Genomic DNA, 17,056 nt, shown 5'->3' on the forward strand with positions numbered 1-17,056 from the left:
CTCTTTTGTTTTAAATGTCCCCTCTTGTCTGCATGGCAGAGTGTGATGCTTTAGAAAGAGGCTTGTACTCGACACCGATTCAACAGTCCGATCAATCTATGAATGGTATTTAGAAAACAGCCATGTCTGCAGCTCTGGTAGACCGATACCATCATAGATAATAACATCATCTCAAACACACAGACAAACTCATGTAAATGTATTCACGCGTTCTCATGTTCAAGCCCTTTAGACGCAAAATAAACTTTGACATCCAAATCACACATGCACACACCGTGACAGGCATTCAATTACAAAGTTGGGCTGGTTGAATACAAAGCAGTATGAATGCGACAAGTGCAGAAACGAGCCACGTTGCCAGACAGCTAGACTAATGGTGTAGATGAAGTCAGATGAAAGAGTCTATATGTATCATTTAGTCTGTCTGTGTCTGTATTGATTACACAGCTGGTGGCTCGATACTCATCTCTAACTTTCTTTTTCTGCCTGTCTGTTTCCCTCGGGCTTGCTTTGTCTTTTTTCCCCGGGTTCCACCTCCCTCATCAATCACTGATCAATTGACAATGATCAAGGGGATAGAAAAGAAATCTTGTGTATCCGTGGGAATGAATGTGTGCAAATGTGGTCGTGTATGTACAGTATCTGCATGATTGCATTGAGTGTAATAATAAGAGCATTGTCTAATGTCTCATGCTGTAAAGTTTTTGAAATAACGGTCCCCAAAAACTAAAAAGTTATTTTCTTCCCTTGATTTTGGCTAGTGTTTTAAACATAATGTAAATATTTGAAAGTGTGAATGCTATTGTTCCGTTTATCAGTCTTACATTTACTGTGTTCTTCTTTTGCAGTTCGACCGATGAGCAGTTTCGCTGGAACGCTCAAGGTAAAGTTCACCACACTTACAATCACACTTCCTGCTCAGCCACGCACGACGAGCTTAACCTGATTACTCAACACCTCATTGCTAGTTTACATACAGACATTCATGGACACACAAACCCCAAATTGACTCAAACACACTTAACATTCAGTTGAATACACCTTTTGAAACAGCTTCATTTCCACTCAGGCAACTCCCAGGGAAGACTTATCAGGGTCCTATCCAGCATATAATCAAAAACATCCCACAGCTCATAACCAAGATGTAATGTGTGGAATTTTATGGAGTGTGAGAGTAGAGAATTGAAGTTACAGTTCAAAGAGATCTCATTCATCTCTCTCTGCTGCCTTGCCTCTTTTTTTTGTCCCGTGTCTTCCTCTTGTCTCTCATCCCATTTTCTCTGTCACAGCGGACGGACAGAAGGATATCGAGGACGAGTTGACAACAGGTTTAGAGTTGGTGGATTCCTGCATTCGCTCCTTACAGGAATCAGGAATACTTGACAGCGGTGAACGTAAGTGTGCTTGTCCACATCTTGTGTTAAGCTCTGTTAAGCAAACTAAATAGTTTTATTTGTATGTTTATTCACATTTGCTCTTGAGGAATTTGTAATGTGCGCAATTTAGTGCTTTAATATGATCTGTTTTGGGTCTGCCTCACTATAGCAGGAAATTCTTCAAGACAAATATCAACCAAATGTTTTAACTGTCTTACACAGTCACTCTGCAAAAAACAAGGACTGGGGTGACTGAGAAACATTCCTGATTAAAAAAAATAAGAAAATGCACCTGTGGTTGGTTTAAATAAAGACCGCAGTGTGTGTTGTTTAGTAATTGTTTTGTTCTGCTGAAAACAAAGGAGAAAATGTACCCTTATTAGCCCCTTAGGCCGTTAGAAATCCGGCGTAAGTGCAGCAATTCCCTACGTTAATATTGAGCCCTTGCTCAGATTTCACTTCTACTTACAGTAAGCAAGTTGAGTCAAGGGAGGACTTTGTTCCAGATAAGACATTATGTAAACATAAAAGAAAATGTTATGAAAAGTGTGAAACTATTCCTTATACACAAAATCTAAGACAAATATGTAACAAAATCTGACAATACGACTAAAAATGTGTTAACAAGTCCATGAAAGACAGAGACAAATCCATTTCTGTTTATGAAACAATGAACAACCAAACTCAGGGGGGCGGGGAGACAAGGGGTGGCTCACACAGTGTGAGGACACAGTCAGTGCCCAGTTGCTGGACAAGTGTGTCGAGCCTCAGCATCAGCCCTCATTAGCCCAATCGGAAACGTTACCTGCTGACGCTGCATCAAATATGCTGATACATGGAGTAATGTTTATCACCGTCTGATAGGTTTGTTCAACATTTAAGTGGTTACTTTAACATTGTTTATTCCCTAATTTTAAAGATGTTTCTTAAGGCAAATGATAATGGTGTCGTAGCTCTTGGCGTGCTTTGAAGGAAGGAAAGTGTGCATATAAAATACAGCACCCCTTGGCAAAATTATATTGACCCCTCTCATGACTGAAATGGGAACATTCTGTGTTTTCAGTTTTGTCAAATAAAAAGGAATAAACAATCAGAATCTGCAGTAATCTCCCTCATAAGTTCAAAAACCAAGTCGAGTCAGTCTCTCCAAGTTCTCAGTTCTGCTCCACTGCAGCTGAAACTAAACTATATATTTTTTTTTTTGCCCAGAAGACCTGTCACAGGTCCACTGTGGTACCAGGAACACGAACGGTAACAGGAAATTGACAATAACATTACATCACCCTTTAGCACTGAAAGAAATGCACCGCTGATGACAAAATGACACACTATAGGATTAACTACAAGAGTTCCTGCATGACCATATAAACCATAAAATGCCATTGTTCCTTTGATATCAAGACAAACAAATAAACACGCCGTGACCCTTTCGTACCAATGACTTTGGCAGCTTTTCCAACTCGGGTTTTGATGAACAAATGTAATTGATGATTGAGAGGCTGACTGTGTAAGAGATCTCTCCAAATGTGCTTGGCATTTTCCTTGCAGGTCATTGGTTGTGGAACACTGCATTCCTATTTCACTTATTGTCTGGTGACCTTTTTGATGGTTGATATCGCTGTAATGGATGGCATTTTAAGAGCTGCTGCATACATGGTGCTCAGTGCATTTATATATGAAGAGCGAACTGGTATTTATGTTCTCGAACAAAAACATACTTGTGCAATGCAGATTTCTTGAGCTGTACTGTAGGACAGAAACAAAAGCTGATCAGTTAATGCTGCACACGACTGTCAGATTATTTCAGTTTAATTCTAGCGTAGGAAGCCACTGAATGGGCGTCTCTCAGGCTTTATCTGAGGTCAAATAGATGGAACTTTCATTGTGAGCAGTACTTTTTTGAGGTGCTCTATACCAGCTGTTTTTTCCCCCCACTTTTACTAATGGACTTGCTCCAAAAGCATCACACTTTTACCTCAGCTTTTTCTGTGTGTGTGTGTGTGTGTGTGTTTCTGAAAAGGGAAGACTACAAATAGCTATGTGTTAAATACTTAGTGTATGGTTCTTTAGTGAAATGCCCCACAACACAAACTTTTTGCTCTCAGCTGACACTGTAGTTGTAAAATAATTTGACAGAGACACTCAAACTCCAAAAGGGTTATTGCCATGAAAAGAAATTCAAGATTCTTTAGAGAGGTTTGGTTTAATCTGCTGTTTTAAAACCAGACGTTTTTAAAAACTATGTGGCTTAGGCTTCTCTTGTGTAAGGAATTATGACTAATGACCAGTTAATTGAGGGCATGTTCAGTTGGGCACAAAGCTGTGTCTACGTTTGTGGAAAGAGCTAATTCTGGGGTCAATGGTCGTGGTTATGTTCCGATTAGGGCAAAGGGTATTATTAGGTTTATGTCCATGAAATGAATGTAAATTAAATTGTTATGTGACTGTGTTTGTATCATTACAATCAGTGCACATTACCTGTTAGTCAGTCAGCCTGATATAAAAAAAAGAGTTTTGAATACCTGCTACATTTAGATGATCATGCAAATAATAAAATAAACACAGTCAGGAAATAGTAGAAACATGTTTTTAGTATTTGGCTTTGGTCTACTGGTCTACTGCTATAAGAAAATAACTTAATAACTAAATTAGCAACCACTATTTTTAGCTGTTTCTGTTCATCTGAGGTAGAAAGTAGAAATATCAAGATTTGGGAACAGAAAACAATTTTATGACTCTCAAAAAACAAAATCAATTTCAGAGATAAGTATTTTTTGCTCAAATGTGTGATTGTAAAGGCATTTAGGGCTTTTGAGAGTTAAGGTTTTGTATTTGAGCCAGGTTAAGGTTTGGGTAGTGATCAAAAATTATATTTTTATAAATTCTACTAAGGTGTTAAAAATACATGTTTCATGTGAGACTTTGAGACATAAAACCATGTAAAGTTCACTCCACTCTCTCACACACACAAACATTGTATCCACTTACAGTTAATTACATCCAGTGCACTCACATAGCCTATACTTACTACCACACATGCATAAACTTGACCAAAACTAATGACTGAGCTGTTATCTGACCATCCATCACAAACACACTTTACATTACACATATGACATTGAAATAAACACATACAGCTTTAGTCACACGGCAAGCACAATGTAACAAACACCATGGCTGAGTGATGATAACTTTGGGAGCTCCCACTCAGTCCGTGTAACACAAAGTGCTGTTTAATAATTCATACAACGCTAGGAATGAATTGAGATGAGAGAAAGGCAAGTCTTTTGTGAAGAGGAGAAGCTGGAGCTGGTCGTAGTTCAGATTGCACACTCTCATAGGAAGAAAGGAATTCATGGAGGAGGAAAGAGAGAGAGAGAGAGAGAGAGTGCGCATGAGGGAAAGAGACATAGAGAACAAGCAAATAATAAGGCTCTTTGTTATTAAGAATATGAAACCAACATGCCAGTGAGCCCTGGGGAAGACACTTGTTGTAGCCTTTATGAGGATATATTCATGATATTCAAACATTTGAAATTGAAAAAGTAAGGAACAGAGAGAGCCTGGTTTAACTTTCTTACTCGACAAACTATAATTGCATACATTTCATGTACAGGAGATTTGTATTCAGAGGGAGGGAGAGGGCAAAAATAGCAACTTAATGAAATATGTATACACCGTTGAGTGAACAGGTCACCGACCTAACTGCTCCTTAGGAGATCCTTAACCACACATATAAACATGCACGCGGGAAAAACCCACACAGCCACTCGCACCACAGACTACTGAGCAGTTTGAAACATTTCCCTTCGCCTGACCTCGTCACCTCACACACAGTTTAGAAGATAGTCCATCTTAGTAACTACCTTATAATGTTCATATTCCCAATCAATATCAGCTTTAAGTGCCCAGCATTTGAATCAGAGTGAGGGGGATCATCATTTGGTGCTACAGCAGCGACTGTGTCAGGTACTGGAAGTGATTTACGGGAGTGTAATAGTGATGCACTTCCATGACTGTGGCCAATGTCATACACATCTCAATGGATTCCAGATGATTAAATACATACACGGCAACTACTAAATGATACTTGACATTTCCTCCCGATTGTAAGACACAAATGAGATGCAAAAGAAAAGAATGTTATGCTATGCAATTGGAAATGGTGACTGTAGATAATGTGTTATTTTCCAGTTCTTCCGTGATAAATGTTGTATCTGTAGAACCATATGCCTTGAGAAATCTGCATTGTTGTTTCTGTGCTTCATACTGTCAAGGCGTACTTTACAAATTGCATGTGTCTTGACAAACTGTCTCTCTTGAAAAATGAAATGAAAGTGTTGCAGAATGAAATGTGCTGGAGACTTATCCACTGACAGCTGTGGAGGTGAGAGAGCACGCTTGACACAACAGATTAGAGGGGAGGAATCAATATAAATGATAAGGGCACATTTCCAAACGGTATTGAGTTTTTTTTTTAATAATTACACATAAATGAATCTGATTTATCAGTGTTAAGATGCTTCAGATGTATCTCAGGCTCATCCAAAAGTCATATCCAGTGCACATTTCTTTCTTTTAGCATGGGAAATTGTATCATTAAATTTTATACCATTGAAGTAACTTCAATCAGTGAATTTTACCATCTCTGATATGTGTAGTATACGATCTGTGTTATTGAAGCCATACTTCTCACAGATTAAAATAGTTTTGATTCATACAGTTCTCAACCTTGTCACTGTCGAGGTGTTTGGAAGGGGAGTCGAGTGCATTTTAGCAAGAGAATGAAAAGCCACGTTCCAATGTAGTGCAAAACTGCAAAGCTTACAAAACAGCAACATAAATAAAACAATATTCAAGCCTTAACTCCAAAGTAAACTTATATGTTACACAAGGGCTGGAGGGAAATGTGGTTCAAGGCGGTAGGGTAAAAATGGTTCAAGCTTCAAGTTGTTAGGTGCTCCATCTATTACAACTTTCTTATTTTCAGCCCTCCTCCCATCCTCTCCATCTCCCTCCTCCTCCCATTCTCTGTGTTCCTCTGTTTCTTTTTCCCCTTTGCTAATAAATTATGTATGCCATCGCCAACTCACGAAGTGCTGCACTGCTGCACTATCTGCTCTAAATTGCTGCTCTCTCTCTCTCTTCCCGATTTCACTCTTCGCCTCTCAATCTCTCCTCTTCGTGCCCCTTCTCTTCCTCACTCTTAATCTCTCTCTCCTCACGCCTTCACACACTTTTCCCCTCTCTACATGCACACCAACTCAACTCAACCCCCACCTCCCACCCAACCATACACCACCTCTTTCTCTATCGGTAGGACCGGCTCTTCTTTCCCAGAGTTCCTTGCAGCTCAACTCCACCCCGGAGGCTTCGCTCCAGTACTCTGCCAGCTACCATAGCAACCAGACCCTCGCCCTTAGTGACAGCATCTCCGCAGCAACTCCTCAGCGCAGCGGGCAGGTTGGAGGAGCTGTGCACAGCTACAACCAGGTAGGAACAACTGCTGTACTCTATAATGATAATGAGGCTGCTGGTGGTGTTGATGAAAAGTACAGTCAAACTGAAATGCTAATATCAGCTCTATAGATAAAGTTTTACTCAAGTGAATTTGCTGCAGTTAATAAGCACATTGTCTTCTTCGCTCAAGCCTTTGAGGACCAGCGTGATGTTTAGATATACTGTGTCTGCTTGTGTCAGATTCCTTGCTATGCTGATTTTTTAATCAGAGACACAGTGAACACCACTCAGACTTGAGAAGTGCATCATCAGCTATGTGTAACTCAGTCAACGTGGATTTATTAGACATCACATCTATGTGCACAGAGTCCTGTTTTTATTACTTTCACTGAAGTTGTAGGTCCAGTCACGAGCTGTCCAAAGCTTTTTTTTGAAACAGGTGGGAGGCGCGATTCCTCAAAACTGTTTATAAAAGAAGGGGGATCAGATTATTACAGTCCAAAATGTGGATTAGGGACTTTGGAAATACAGTCAATAAAGTCACATATTCACCACAAGAGTGTCCTGGTGAAGAGATAAATGCCACCACATTACTACACATACACACAGGTTTGTGCAGCTATGGCTTGTAAAACAAACCATTGGCTTTTCTTTGTTTAGACAGCCTAAACAATCCTTAACCATAACCAGTTAATGCCTAATCCCAATCCTAACCACAATTCAAATCTAAACCAGGTCCTCAGAAATGAGGTTCTGCCTCATCAGGACCTGGTTTGGTCTCTACGAGTACTGCTGGTCCTGACAAGGTCAGTGTTTATGCCAGAGAAGGTCCCAAAGAGGCAAGAAATGCAAGTATGTGTGTACACACACACACACACACACACTCAGACATGTATGTACATTAAATAAATCAGCAGCTGCAGTTCTTCAATTAAAGATATGTGCCAGTGTCTGGGACAAAATGAATGTTCCATTTGTGATAGATGTGTATAAATGTTAAGTGTGTGAATAAAGTGGACAGTTGGTAAGAAGATATTTCCGATCAAATGTGTTTACCTGTGAACATCTCGGCATCTGTAATGCTGTGTTTATGTATCTCTTTAAATCTTTGTATCTGCACATTTTGTCTCTAAAGTGAAGGGTGTTTTTTTTTTAATTTGGCTGATTTGTTACTGAGAAAGTGACAAGGAGTAACGTGTGTGTGTGCGCACAAAGGCATGTCTCTTTACACAGTGACACAGTGTTCTGTCTTTATAAGTACTTTTATTAACCATACTAAACATATAGATTGAAAAATGAAGATGGATGGACAGATTAGGCAGAAAAGAAATCTTATTTCTTTGTATTCAATATTTCTTGCCCTTCTACTCACAGTACTTCTGTCCTGTTTTCCCTCCTCTGCTTTCTCTTCCTCTCCTCACCCTGCCTGTTTATATCAGAGTACGAGTGTACTGTATATGTGTGTTCTCCTCTCTGATGTCTTTGGCTTGTCAGTGTAATGGGGCCAGTGTTGTCAGCAGGGCTCGTTGCCCATGAATAGTTTTTTTTTTTTTTTTTTGAATGTCAGTGCTACTGGATAGGCAGTTGCAGCTTGCATTCATGTGCAGTACATTCATGTTTTTGCTGGTGCTTGTGTACAATGAAGTATGTGTTTTATATACTCCTACTTATCCATGTGTTTTAAAGTTTCCTTTTTTTATTATTTTTAGGGAAAGAAAATGAAAAGTCTGCCATGTTGCTGCTTCTCTGTTGGGTATTTATAACCCTGAGAGGCCCTGCTTTAATAATGCATGGATACATGGCACCTCAAACATCCCAGTGTTTTACTGGGGGAGAAAATAAGCAGCAGTGTGAGATGACACAGAGTGCTCTCCCTCGCATAGTGTGTCAGGCTTTTCATCTGTTAGTTAACTCAGCCAACAATTCATAATATACTCATAATTTATTTACCTCAGTGAATAAGCCATCCATATCTATCTATCTATCCATTCACCCGTTCATGCCACATCATCCAAGCACCCTCTCGTTAGACTAAAGGCCATTTAAGTCTCACTTTAAAACTGGATGCAGCTGCAGTATGAAACACAGTCAGGTGACATAAACCATTAACGTGGTTCCTAAACTCACATTTGTTGCCTGCATTTCATCAGCATTAGCTCTCACACTTGGCTTCATAACCCACTAAATGACCACAGGGGACGTATAGAAGAACTTTATAGTTCACACTGTTTGGAATAGTTGCTCTCACGTCCCCATTAAGAGTCCCTGGCTATTTATAGATGCATTTACTAATCCACTCAAATATCCCTTTATCCACGTGCACTTAAACTGATGGAGTGTCATTGTGTGTGTGTGTGTGTGTGTGTATGTATATATATATATATATATATATATATATATATATGTATATATATGTATATATATATATATGTATATATATGTATATATATATATATATGTATATATATATATATATATATATATATATTATATATATATATATATATATATATATATATATGTATGTATGAAGCATTTAAATGTGCACATCAATCCCATTATCACCTCAAGCACTCAAGCAACATTTTTAATGACAGTAGGCCACTGCTGTAATCCATACTAAACTGTAGTTCCAGTGAAAGGAGACGCATATTATCTGGGATATTATGGTAAACTTATGCTCTTAGAAAATACTTGATCAAAACAGACCAGATATATATTACTGTAAGTAACATCAGGGACTGACATCTACATAATGATTTATTTATGTTGATGTTGTCGTCACATGGGAGAATCTACTGACCTGAACTGGAATTGCTGTCGACAGTATGGGGAGATTATATTATGATGAATTAAAGTCATGAAATCACTTTTTATATGTCAAAGAAACAGAAATTAATAGTTTCAACTTGTTAGTTGTGCTTTTATTAATTTCTGTGATTTCATGGATACATTAGTTGCTACTGAGCCATTGACTTCTGGATAACTTTGACCTGGATGAATGAGAATCCACAGACTTGTTTAAATGTAGTAATGATTCCTAAACAAATTCCCACCAGTCAGTCAGAACTGCCTCTTGGATTACAGGTGAAATGTCATCAACAAAACTCAAATCTACACTCTGTAAGATACAATGACTTTGATGATGTCCAAGAACCCTCAGAGACTTATTCCACAGGTTCATGTACCATCCACTGTTGTTTTAAAGTGATGTTCTCCACACACTCTTGACAGTTGACCCAGATTGAGGGTCAAGATCATGGATGATCAAGCAACTCAACATGTAACGTTCTCATGCTGGGAGCATTTCCACATAATGTTTGCACTATATTGTGGACACAGTGTCAGAAATGTGTGTCAATGACATTATATATGGAAGCACTGTATGCAATATAATGCCGTATTGCAATGTGCAGTTTATTTCCGTTCTTTAAGTCTTTATGGGAGCCTGCCAAAATAAACTTTTAGAGTCTACTAATCCACTCAGTCAGAGATAAAGGTGTTTCCATAACCCCTGTGCAAAACAGTGACGCTAAACCAAAGGTCTGTTGTCTTAAACAGACACAATTTAGCTTTTCGCAAAGCAGGTAAATATAACTCGACACTGCCATTGAGAAGATAATTGGAGATTGTGTATGTACTGTATATGTGTGTGTGTGTGTGTGTGTGGCTACATTTATCTCGGGAAGAATTGCTGAGCAGGCTTGTTTCTTTTTTATCCCACTGTTTTCTGGAGAACTGTAAAGCTGCAAATGTTCACACCTGGTAAATGACCAACCAAAAATGACTCCACATTGTTTATGTGTGGATCTGTGCTTGCACACGTGGGTTACACTGGTGACTTTGTTGGATAAATATCCAGACAATCACAAATTCTAATTTACAAAATGCAAATTGAGCAAACAGAAGAAACCTCTCAATCTGTCAATATTTGGTGTGGCCACACTTTGTCTTCAAAGCGGCATAAATTATTATAGGTGCACTTGCACAAAGTGTTTGAAAGAACACATCAGGTGGTTGTTCCAAACTTCTTGAAGATCTGCAGATACACTCAATGATGTAGAGATCAGATCTCTGGACTATGACCTTAGTTGTATGTTTGGGGTCATTGTCCTACTGCAGAATCAGTATTTGGGGCCAATCAGATGCCTCCCTGCTAAAAATGCATAATGCATGATGGATGGCAAAGAATCTCCACCGTGCTTCACCATTGCCTGCAGACACTCATTATTGTACAGCCAAATTCAGTCCAAAGCCCCTGCTGCCATTTTTTGAAACCCAGTTCTTATGTTTTCATGCATAGTGGAGTTGCTTGGCCAGAGGTATGGCCTTCTGGCTGCAGTTTTTCCATGAAGACCACTTCTGGCCAGACTTTTCAGACAGGAGATGAGTGTACCCAGAATACCACAGGTTTATGTCAGTTCTGAGCTGATGGCACGGCTGCACATCTTCCCATTTTGAAGGGAAGTAAGCATGATGTGTCTTTTATCTGCCACACCACACCTTTCCTCCATGTTGCCCGCTTCTTTGTTCTTCTTCAAAGAGCTTGAACAGCATATCTTGAAACTCCAGTTTGCTTTGAAATCTTTGCCTGAGAGAGACCTTGCTGGTGTGGTATCACTACCTTGTGTCTTACTGCTGTACTCCGTTTCATGTCACAGGTCATATACCGCGGTGAGACAGTCTTTCACTCTCTCCACTTGGTAGCAGAGTCTGTTCTTCACCCAGTTTCAAGCCTCTTACCAAGTTGTGAACCCACATATGAAAATGATGAACATTAGCACCTTTTTGGTGTACTTGGTTGATTATACACCTAAATAATCCTTTGTTCAAGTGTGCCTATATGAATTGATGCAGGTTTGATCTCACCAAATTTAAAATTAAATTAATTTAATATAGGTGTTTCAACTGTTGGCTCACTTTGTTTTTTTGTAAATTGATTAAAAAAATTATTAGAATTTATATTTGGGAAAGCTGTGACTGTGTTTACTTTCTGTAGGGTTTGCACCACTGCATTTACTGTATATGTGAATGTAGTCATAATGCATTTGAAACATCTTTTCAGCTCTAAACATCACCATAAGTATATGAGGCTCAGTGAAGCACTGGCATATGCTCTCCCCACAGCCTCTAGACACTAAGGAGAATATATTTGAATAGACCAGCTTGTGCCTGTAAGGAGTTCATTGCATATTGCTTTTAAAGCTGTAGGTATCAGGATAGTGAGTGAGCCTAAATATGCATTTATTTCCCCTGTCCTTATTCAACATTTGCTCAAAATAATAAAAAAAAAACAGTCTGCTGTATTTCATTATGTCTTTAGTTTAGATGGTGCAACAAGCTTCTATAAGAAATGATTTCATTTATCCGAGCTCTGTGGACGTCTGTCTATGAGTCTGTTTGAATCACCCCTCTGTTTTCTGTGGGGACTTCATTACTTGCTGCTCTAGGTTCATTTGGGATCCTCAAAGGCTTGAGTGAACATATTGTGCATAAAAGTTTTTCATGGCCTCTGCTCTTTATTCACTTTGATCACATTTTTCTGAACTCCCTCTGCCATACAATGTCCCCTTCCCCCACTAATCACGCTGTAGATGTGTCCCTCCTTCACTGTCATGGCCCCTCTTCTGTCACTCACTCTGTGTTGCTCTACGTCCCCTCAGGTGACATCAAGTCGTGCAGCCCAACCGCAACAATCACAACCTGGTGCAGGATCAGGTCAGGACTCACATTTGCTGCTCTTCTCTTCTCCATATCTCTTCCTCTCTCCCTCTCTCTTTGTGAATATGCATTTTTCTTCATATTAAATGAATGTGGCAAAGCATGAAGTTCTGTGGATACACAGAGATGACTTCTGGAGACACTGATAGGCATGCATGAGAATCGGAATAAAAATGTTGCTTGTAGGACAGTGTTTTCAGAGACTGCATGTATAATTTTGTTACTTGGTAGTAGAGCATTTGTCTTCCATAATTTATGAACAGGCTGTACCATATACTGTCTGTGAAGTCTTCTGCTTTAGTAAACTTTCCCTGAGTCGAACCTGTGTGGGTTTTTTTTTTGCACAGTATTACTCTTGCTCTGTGACCTGCCTGTATCTGTAAATCATTAACATCAGCTGCACCATATTCTCTTTCATCGTCTGCATCATATGTTTATTCATATATTTTTTTTCACTTCCCTTGATCTTTAGGTATCTACTACTCCAGCTCCACCTTGCCTGCCCAGCGTGTCAGTTCCCCTCTGTCTGGAGGAGGAGGCTCAGGGTCTGGTTCCCCTAATAAGCTCCAGCGCCTGGGATCATCCTCCGACTCACCGGGGTATTCTACCACTCAACGCCTCCCTTCCTCTTCCTCCTCTCCAAACAAACAGCCTCCTAATCGACTGGCCAAGTCATACAGGTATAGTGGCTCAGTGGCTGTGACGCTGATATTGATTTTGATCTATTGCTGATAATGCTGGTGTATTGAGTTTGATGGTGTTTGAAGGTAGATAAAGGAGACTGGAAGAAGAATAAATGACTGGATAGAAAGTATATAATTACAGGATGCAACTGGAAAATGGACTTTGAAGGCCACTGTCCTGTAATCTCTTCTATCACGCTGTATACTGTAAATCACACCCATGCTGTATTTTATAATATCAAACGAAAAATAATTACTTTACCCACAGAGAAATTTCCTTTGGGCAAAAGTGCAAGAACAATTGAAGAAACAAACACAGTATAACAGACACCAAACAGCATACAAGGTTATGTAACTCACAGAATACAAATAACACAGAATAAAAATGGAATATTGTTAAAACAGTGCTTGTCGAGATACATGTGAGAGTTTGCTCTATAACGTTGGTCTGAGGATTACAGATTACAGTCAGAAAACAGATTGTGTTATTGGTCATTTAGAATCTTTTTTGCCTGTTTGAATACAGAGCCTTCAAAGATGGTCTGAAGGGAAGAGTCACTTTCATTACTGTCCTCACCATCTTTGTACCATACTGAATACCAAGTCTGTTTGGACTCTCCAGCACAGCAGATTATGACCATTTTTTGCCACCAGAAACCATTAACTCCTCATGAAAATGTTTACTGACATCTTCTCAAGTGAGAAGTTGGCTCATTTTCCCATAGACCGCCATTCTAAGAGAGTTATTTTTGCAACTAAATGCTACTTCCATCCCACTTTCCAAGCAACGGTGAAATGGAATGTATCTTTTGAAGACATCATTCGTTTCTCATTTTGTCTTGTAGCACCACAGTTGCTGTGACAACAGCAGGAGGGGCGGGTTCTCCCCTGAGGGTGGCATCTCCGCCCAGCTCAACAGCGGCAGGGGGAGGGGCCAGCTCATCATCATCCCCCCTTCACCAGGTAGAGACACTTTAACACTCTTCGTATGTGGACATGAATATTAATATTTTTTATGTAAAGAATGTGTTGAAATTGCATTACAAATGTGTTGGAACATGAAGTATTTGCACCGGTACACAAAGCCACCCTGTACGTACCTCTCTTTCTTTCTTTTTTTCGTCAGTACATTTTAAAATCAAAGTTTTTTGACTTTTCAGATGAGTTCAGGCATCGGGAGCTATGCTACACTGTCTCCCAAAAGACTGGCATCTCACCACGCCTCTGACCAGTACAAGATCTCCCACGAGCTCTACGCTTCTGCTACACTGCAGAGACCAGGCAGTCTGGCAGGTGGGAGTTCACACACTCATGCACGCTCACATGCACGCTCACATGCACGCTCACATGCACCTAAACCTGAAGCAAATAAACTAATAAAGCAAAGTAACTCTTGTGAAAACAACCACCTGCACTGAGGGGGGTAAACATATGTGAGTTCAGTTTCAGTGCATATCTTTGAGGGTTTTTGTCTGTTATTGATCCAATGTCTGGTGTTACTGGAGCTTTTTTTTTGGAGCTTTTTGTGTTTTCATTGCTTCACGCTGCCTTTCCAAGAAATGTCAATTGCTATATTTCAGTCTACTAAATTAGTCAGTCTATGAATAAGCACATCAGTGCATTGTGGTTGGTGCCCAAGTGTTGTCTACTCTATATAACAACAATTGTACATCGGGGGAGATGTCAGAACATATTTTGCTTCCGCAGTTGCATTGACTGTTTAATGGGTTTCTCTATTGACTCTATAATTGAGTTGGCTGAATGGCAAACTCGGAATGAAAAGGTGTCGCGCCAACTGCTCGTGGTCCCTGGTAGGTTAGTGTAGTTCGGCTGTTTGTCTTAATTTTAATTAAATACTGTAGATAACGCACACAGCTCCAAGGATGCCATGATAAGTGCTCTTCAAGGTACCTTGTGCTTTAGAGCGTGAAGGTTAGTTTCAGGTAACTACAGTGAGAATTCTTTTGTGGAGTTATTTTTTTCTGGGCCTTTAAGGATCATTCTTAAACATATTCATCATGCACTTTGTTTATTCTTCCTATATGGGCAATTTGTGAAGTGATTGTAAGATAAAGACCCTTCATTTCAGGAAGACAAATGAAGTTTTGGATATGGCTATTGATTAAACCAGACAGTGATATCTGAAGCTCTGCAGAAGTGTAGCGACATTGATGAAAAATGTGACCTTTCTTTAGTAATTAAGAACATGGCTGGTTATAATTGGCATAAATATGTGCCACATGTGATCTCACTTGCCCTCATGTAGCAGAGACCACCTCCAAATTTAATCGAGTCACAATGCGTTCTACTTGTGATCAGAAAACCCGGGAGAAAAATGTTAATCTCAGAGTCTGTAATCTGAGGCGTGTCATCTCTCTTAAAGACTTCATATGGAGAAGGCAAAAAAGGAAACATGTGGAAAAGAGCTTTTAGTCTCTTTCTGATTAGCAGATCTATGTGATTGTTTGAATTTACTTTGATGAGCTTGAACTATTAAGAGCTAGTGATTGATTTTATTAGGAAGATTAATAAATGGTGGAATCCGGTTTCTGTAATTCCCCATGCTCACCATGTTTTTAAAACTGTACAAACAAAGAATTGTTTGTGGGTATCGTTAGTTCAAGTGTTCTTTATCCCAGCGTGTGACATCCTCATGGATAAAGCACAGTTTTGTTTGTTTTGTTTTGTTTTGTTTTTTAGTTTGAGTAGCCTGTCACTGCCTAATGTTCTCTGTGGTTAAGTTACGCAAAACAGAAATCACCCCAAAAAGAAACCGGCTCTTCAGTTTATGCATGATACTGTCCACTGTGTATGAACATTAACAAAGTGTTGAAAAAGTTTAATATTTAGCTCAGAAAAATACATTAAAAATAAATTCAGTGGCGATTAAAAAGTACTAGCTATCTAATTTAATTATTATTTATTATCACTTTCATAATGAATGAATTAATTGTCTTTTATTTTAATTGACTGACTAGATTGTGTTGAAAGAATAGTGGGTAGCTTTCTATTTTATTTTATTTTATTTTTACATTACTCGTAGGAAATATTTAGTTTTGTGTCGTTTGGAATCTGAGGTATTTTTTTCTTTTCCATTTTGCTATCCTGTTATATATTTCACTGAATCATCAGACATAGCAATACATCTTTCTCTATTTTCTTCTCCACATCATTCTGTCGTTTTCCCTTAAAGTTCCGTCACCCTTTAAAAGAAAGAGGTCAGTACTTCCCTGAGTGGGCCCCTGCGAGTCAAAAAAATAAAGAATAAAGAATAAAATCTGAATCCCCAAGACTTCAAAGACAAGGGAATGGGAGGAAGAGAGAGATTGAGGATGAGTCATGCTGTTATTGGGTGTGTCCACGGCTCTAATTAGTAGTCCTTCATGCATATTCTGATGGTTGGTGTCTTTTGCTTGCATCCTTTTACAAGTGTGTCTGGAGGTAAATTATAACCTCATTTCAACTGCAGCTCAATAGGTGTAAAACATCAGCTCCATCCCTTCATATTTCTATTTTCTCATCTCTCTTATCTGTCATTTGTTTTATGTCCTGTCTGCTTAACTGCTGGTTTGCAGAGTGTGCCTGGATGCAGCTAACCTTTCCTTCATTGCCCGGAGTAGGTAAACAGGCCAGTTGGTTAACCACACTAAAAAGGAGGACACAGTTGCAGGAAACGTAATACCCTCTTTGCCACAGTCATGCTTTATCACCAGCCAGTCGCCACCATACTATAGGACAGCAAGTGCGGCCAGCCTCATGTTCATACCCCATATTGTTCCACTCATCCTACCTCAAAGACTATTTGACAGAAGTTTT

The 17,056-nt window shown here is 39.3% G+C and overlaps 1 protein-coding gene across 1 annotated transcript in view; it reads left to right on the forward strand.

Annotated features, from left to right (window-relative positions):
• Nucleotides 1–17,056, forward strand: part of ctnnd2a (catenin (cadherin-associated protein), delta 2a) — a 151,373-nt gene that overhangs the window by 27,210 nt on the left and 107,107 nt on the right. Inside the window, exons 3-9 of the mRNA XM_044035173.1 lie at nucleotides 849–883; nucleotides 1,290–1,394; nucleotides 6,697–6,869; nucleotides 12,500–12,554; nucleotides 13,030–13,237; nucleotides 14,086–14,203; nucleotides 14,401–14,533. Coding sequence (XP_043891108.1) covers nucleotides 849–883; nucleotides 1,290–1,394; nucleotides 6,697–6,869; nucleotides 12,500–12,554; nucleotides 13,030–13,237; nucleotides 14,086–14,203; nucleotides 14,401–14,533 — 827 coding nt within the window. The remainder of the gene's footprint in view (nucleotides 1–848; nucleotides 884–1,289; nucleotides 1,395–6,696; nucleotides 6,870–12,499; nucleotides 12,555–13,029; nucleotides 13,238–14,085; nucleotides 14,204–14,400; nucleotides 14,534–17,056) is intronic.

This window comes from Solea senegalensis, linkage group LG1, assembly GCF_019176455.1.
Source record: "Solea senegalensis isolate Sse05_10M linkage group LG1, IFAPA_SoseM_1, whole genome shotgun sequence".
NCBI classification, from domain to species: domain Eukaryota; kingdom Metazoa; phylum Chordata; class Actinopteri; order Pleuronectiformes; family Soleidae; genus Solea; species Solea senegalensis.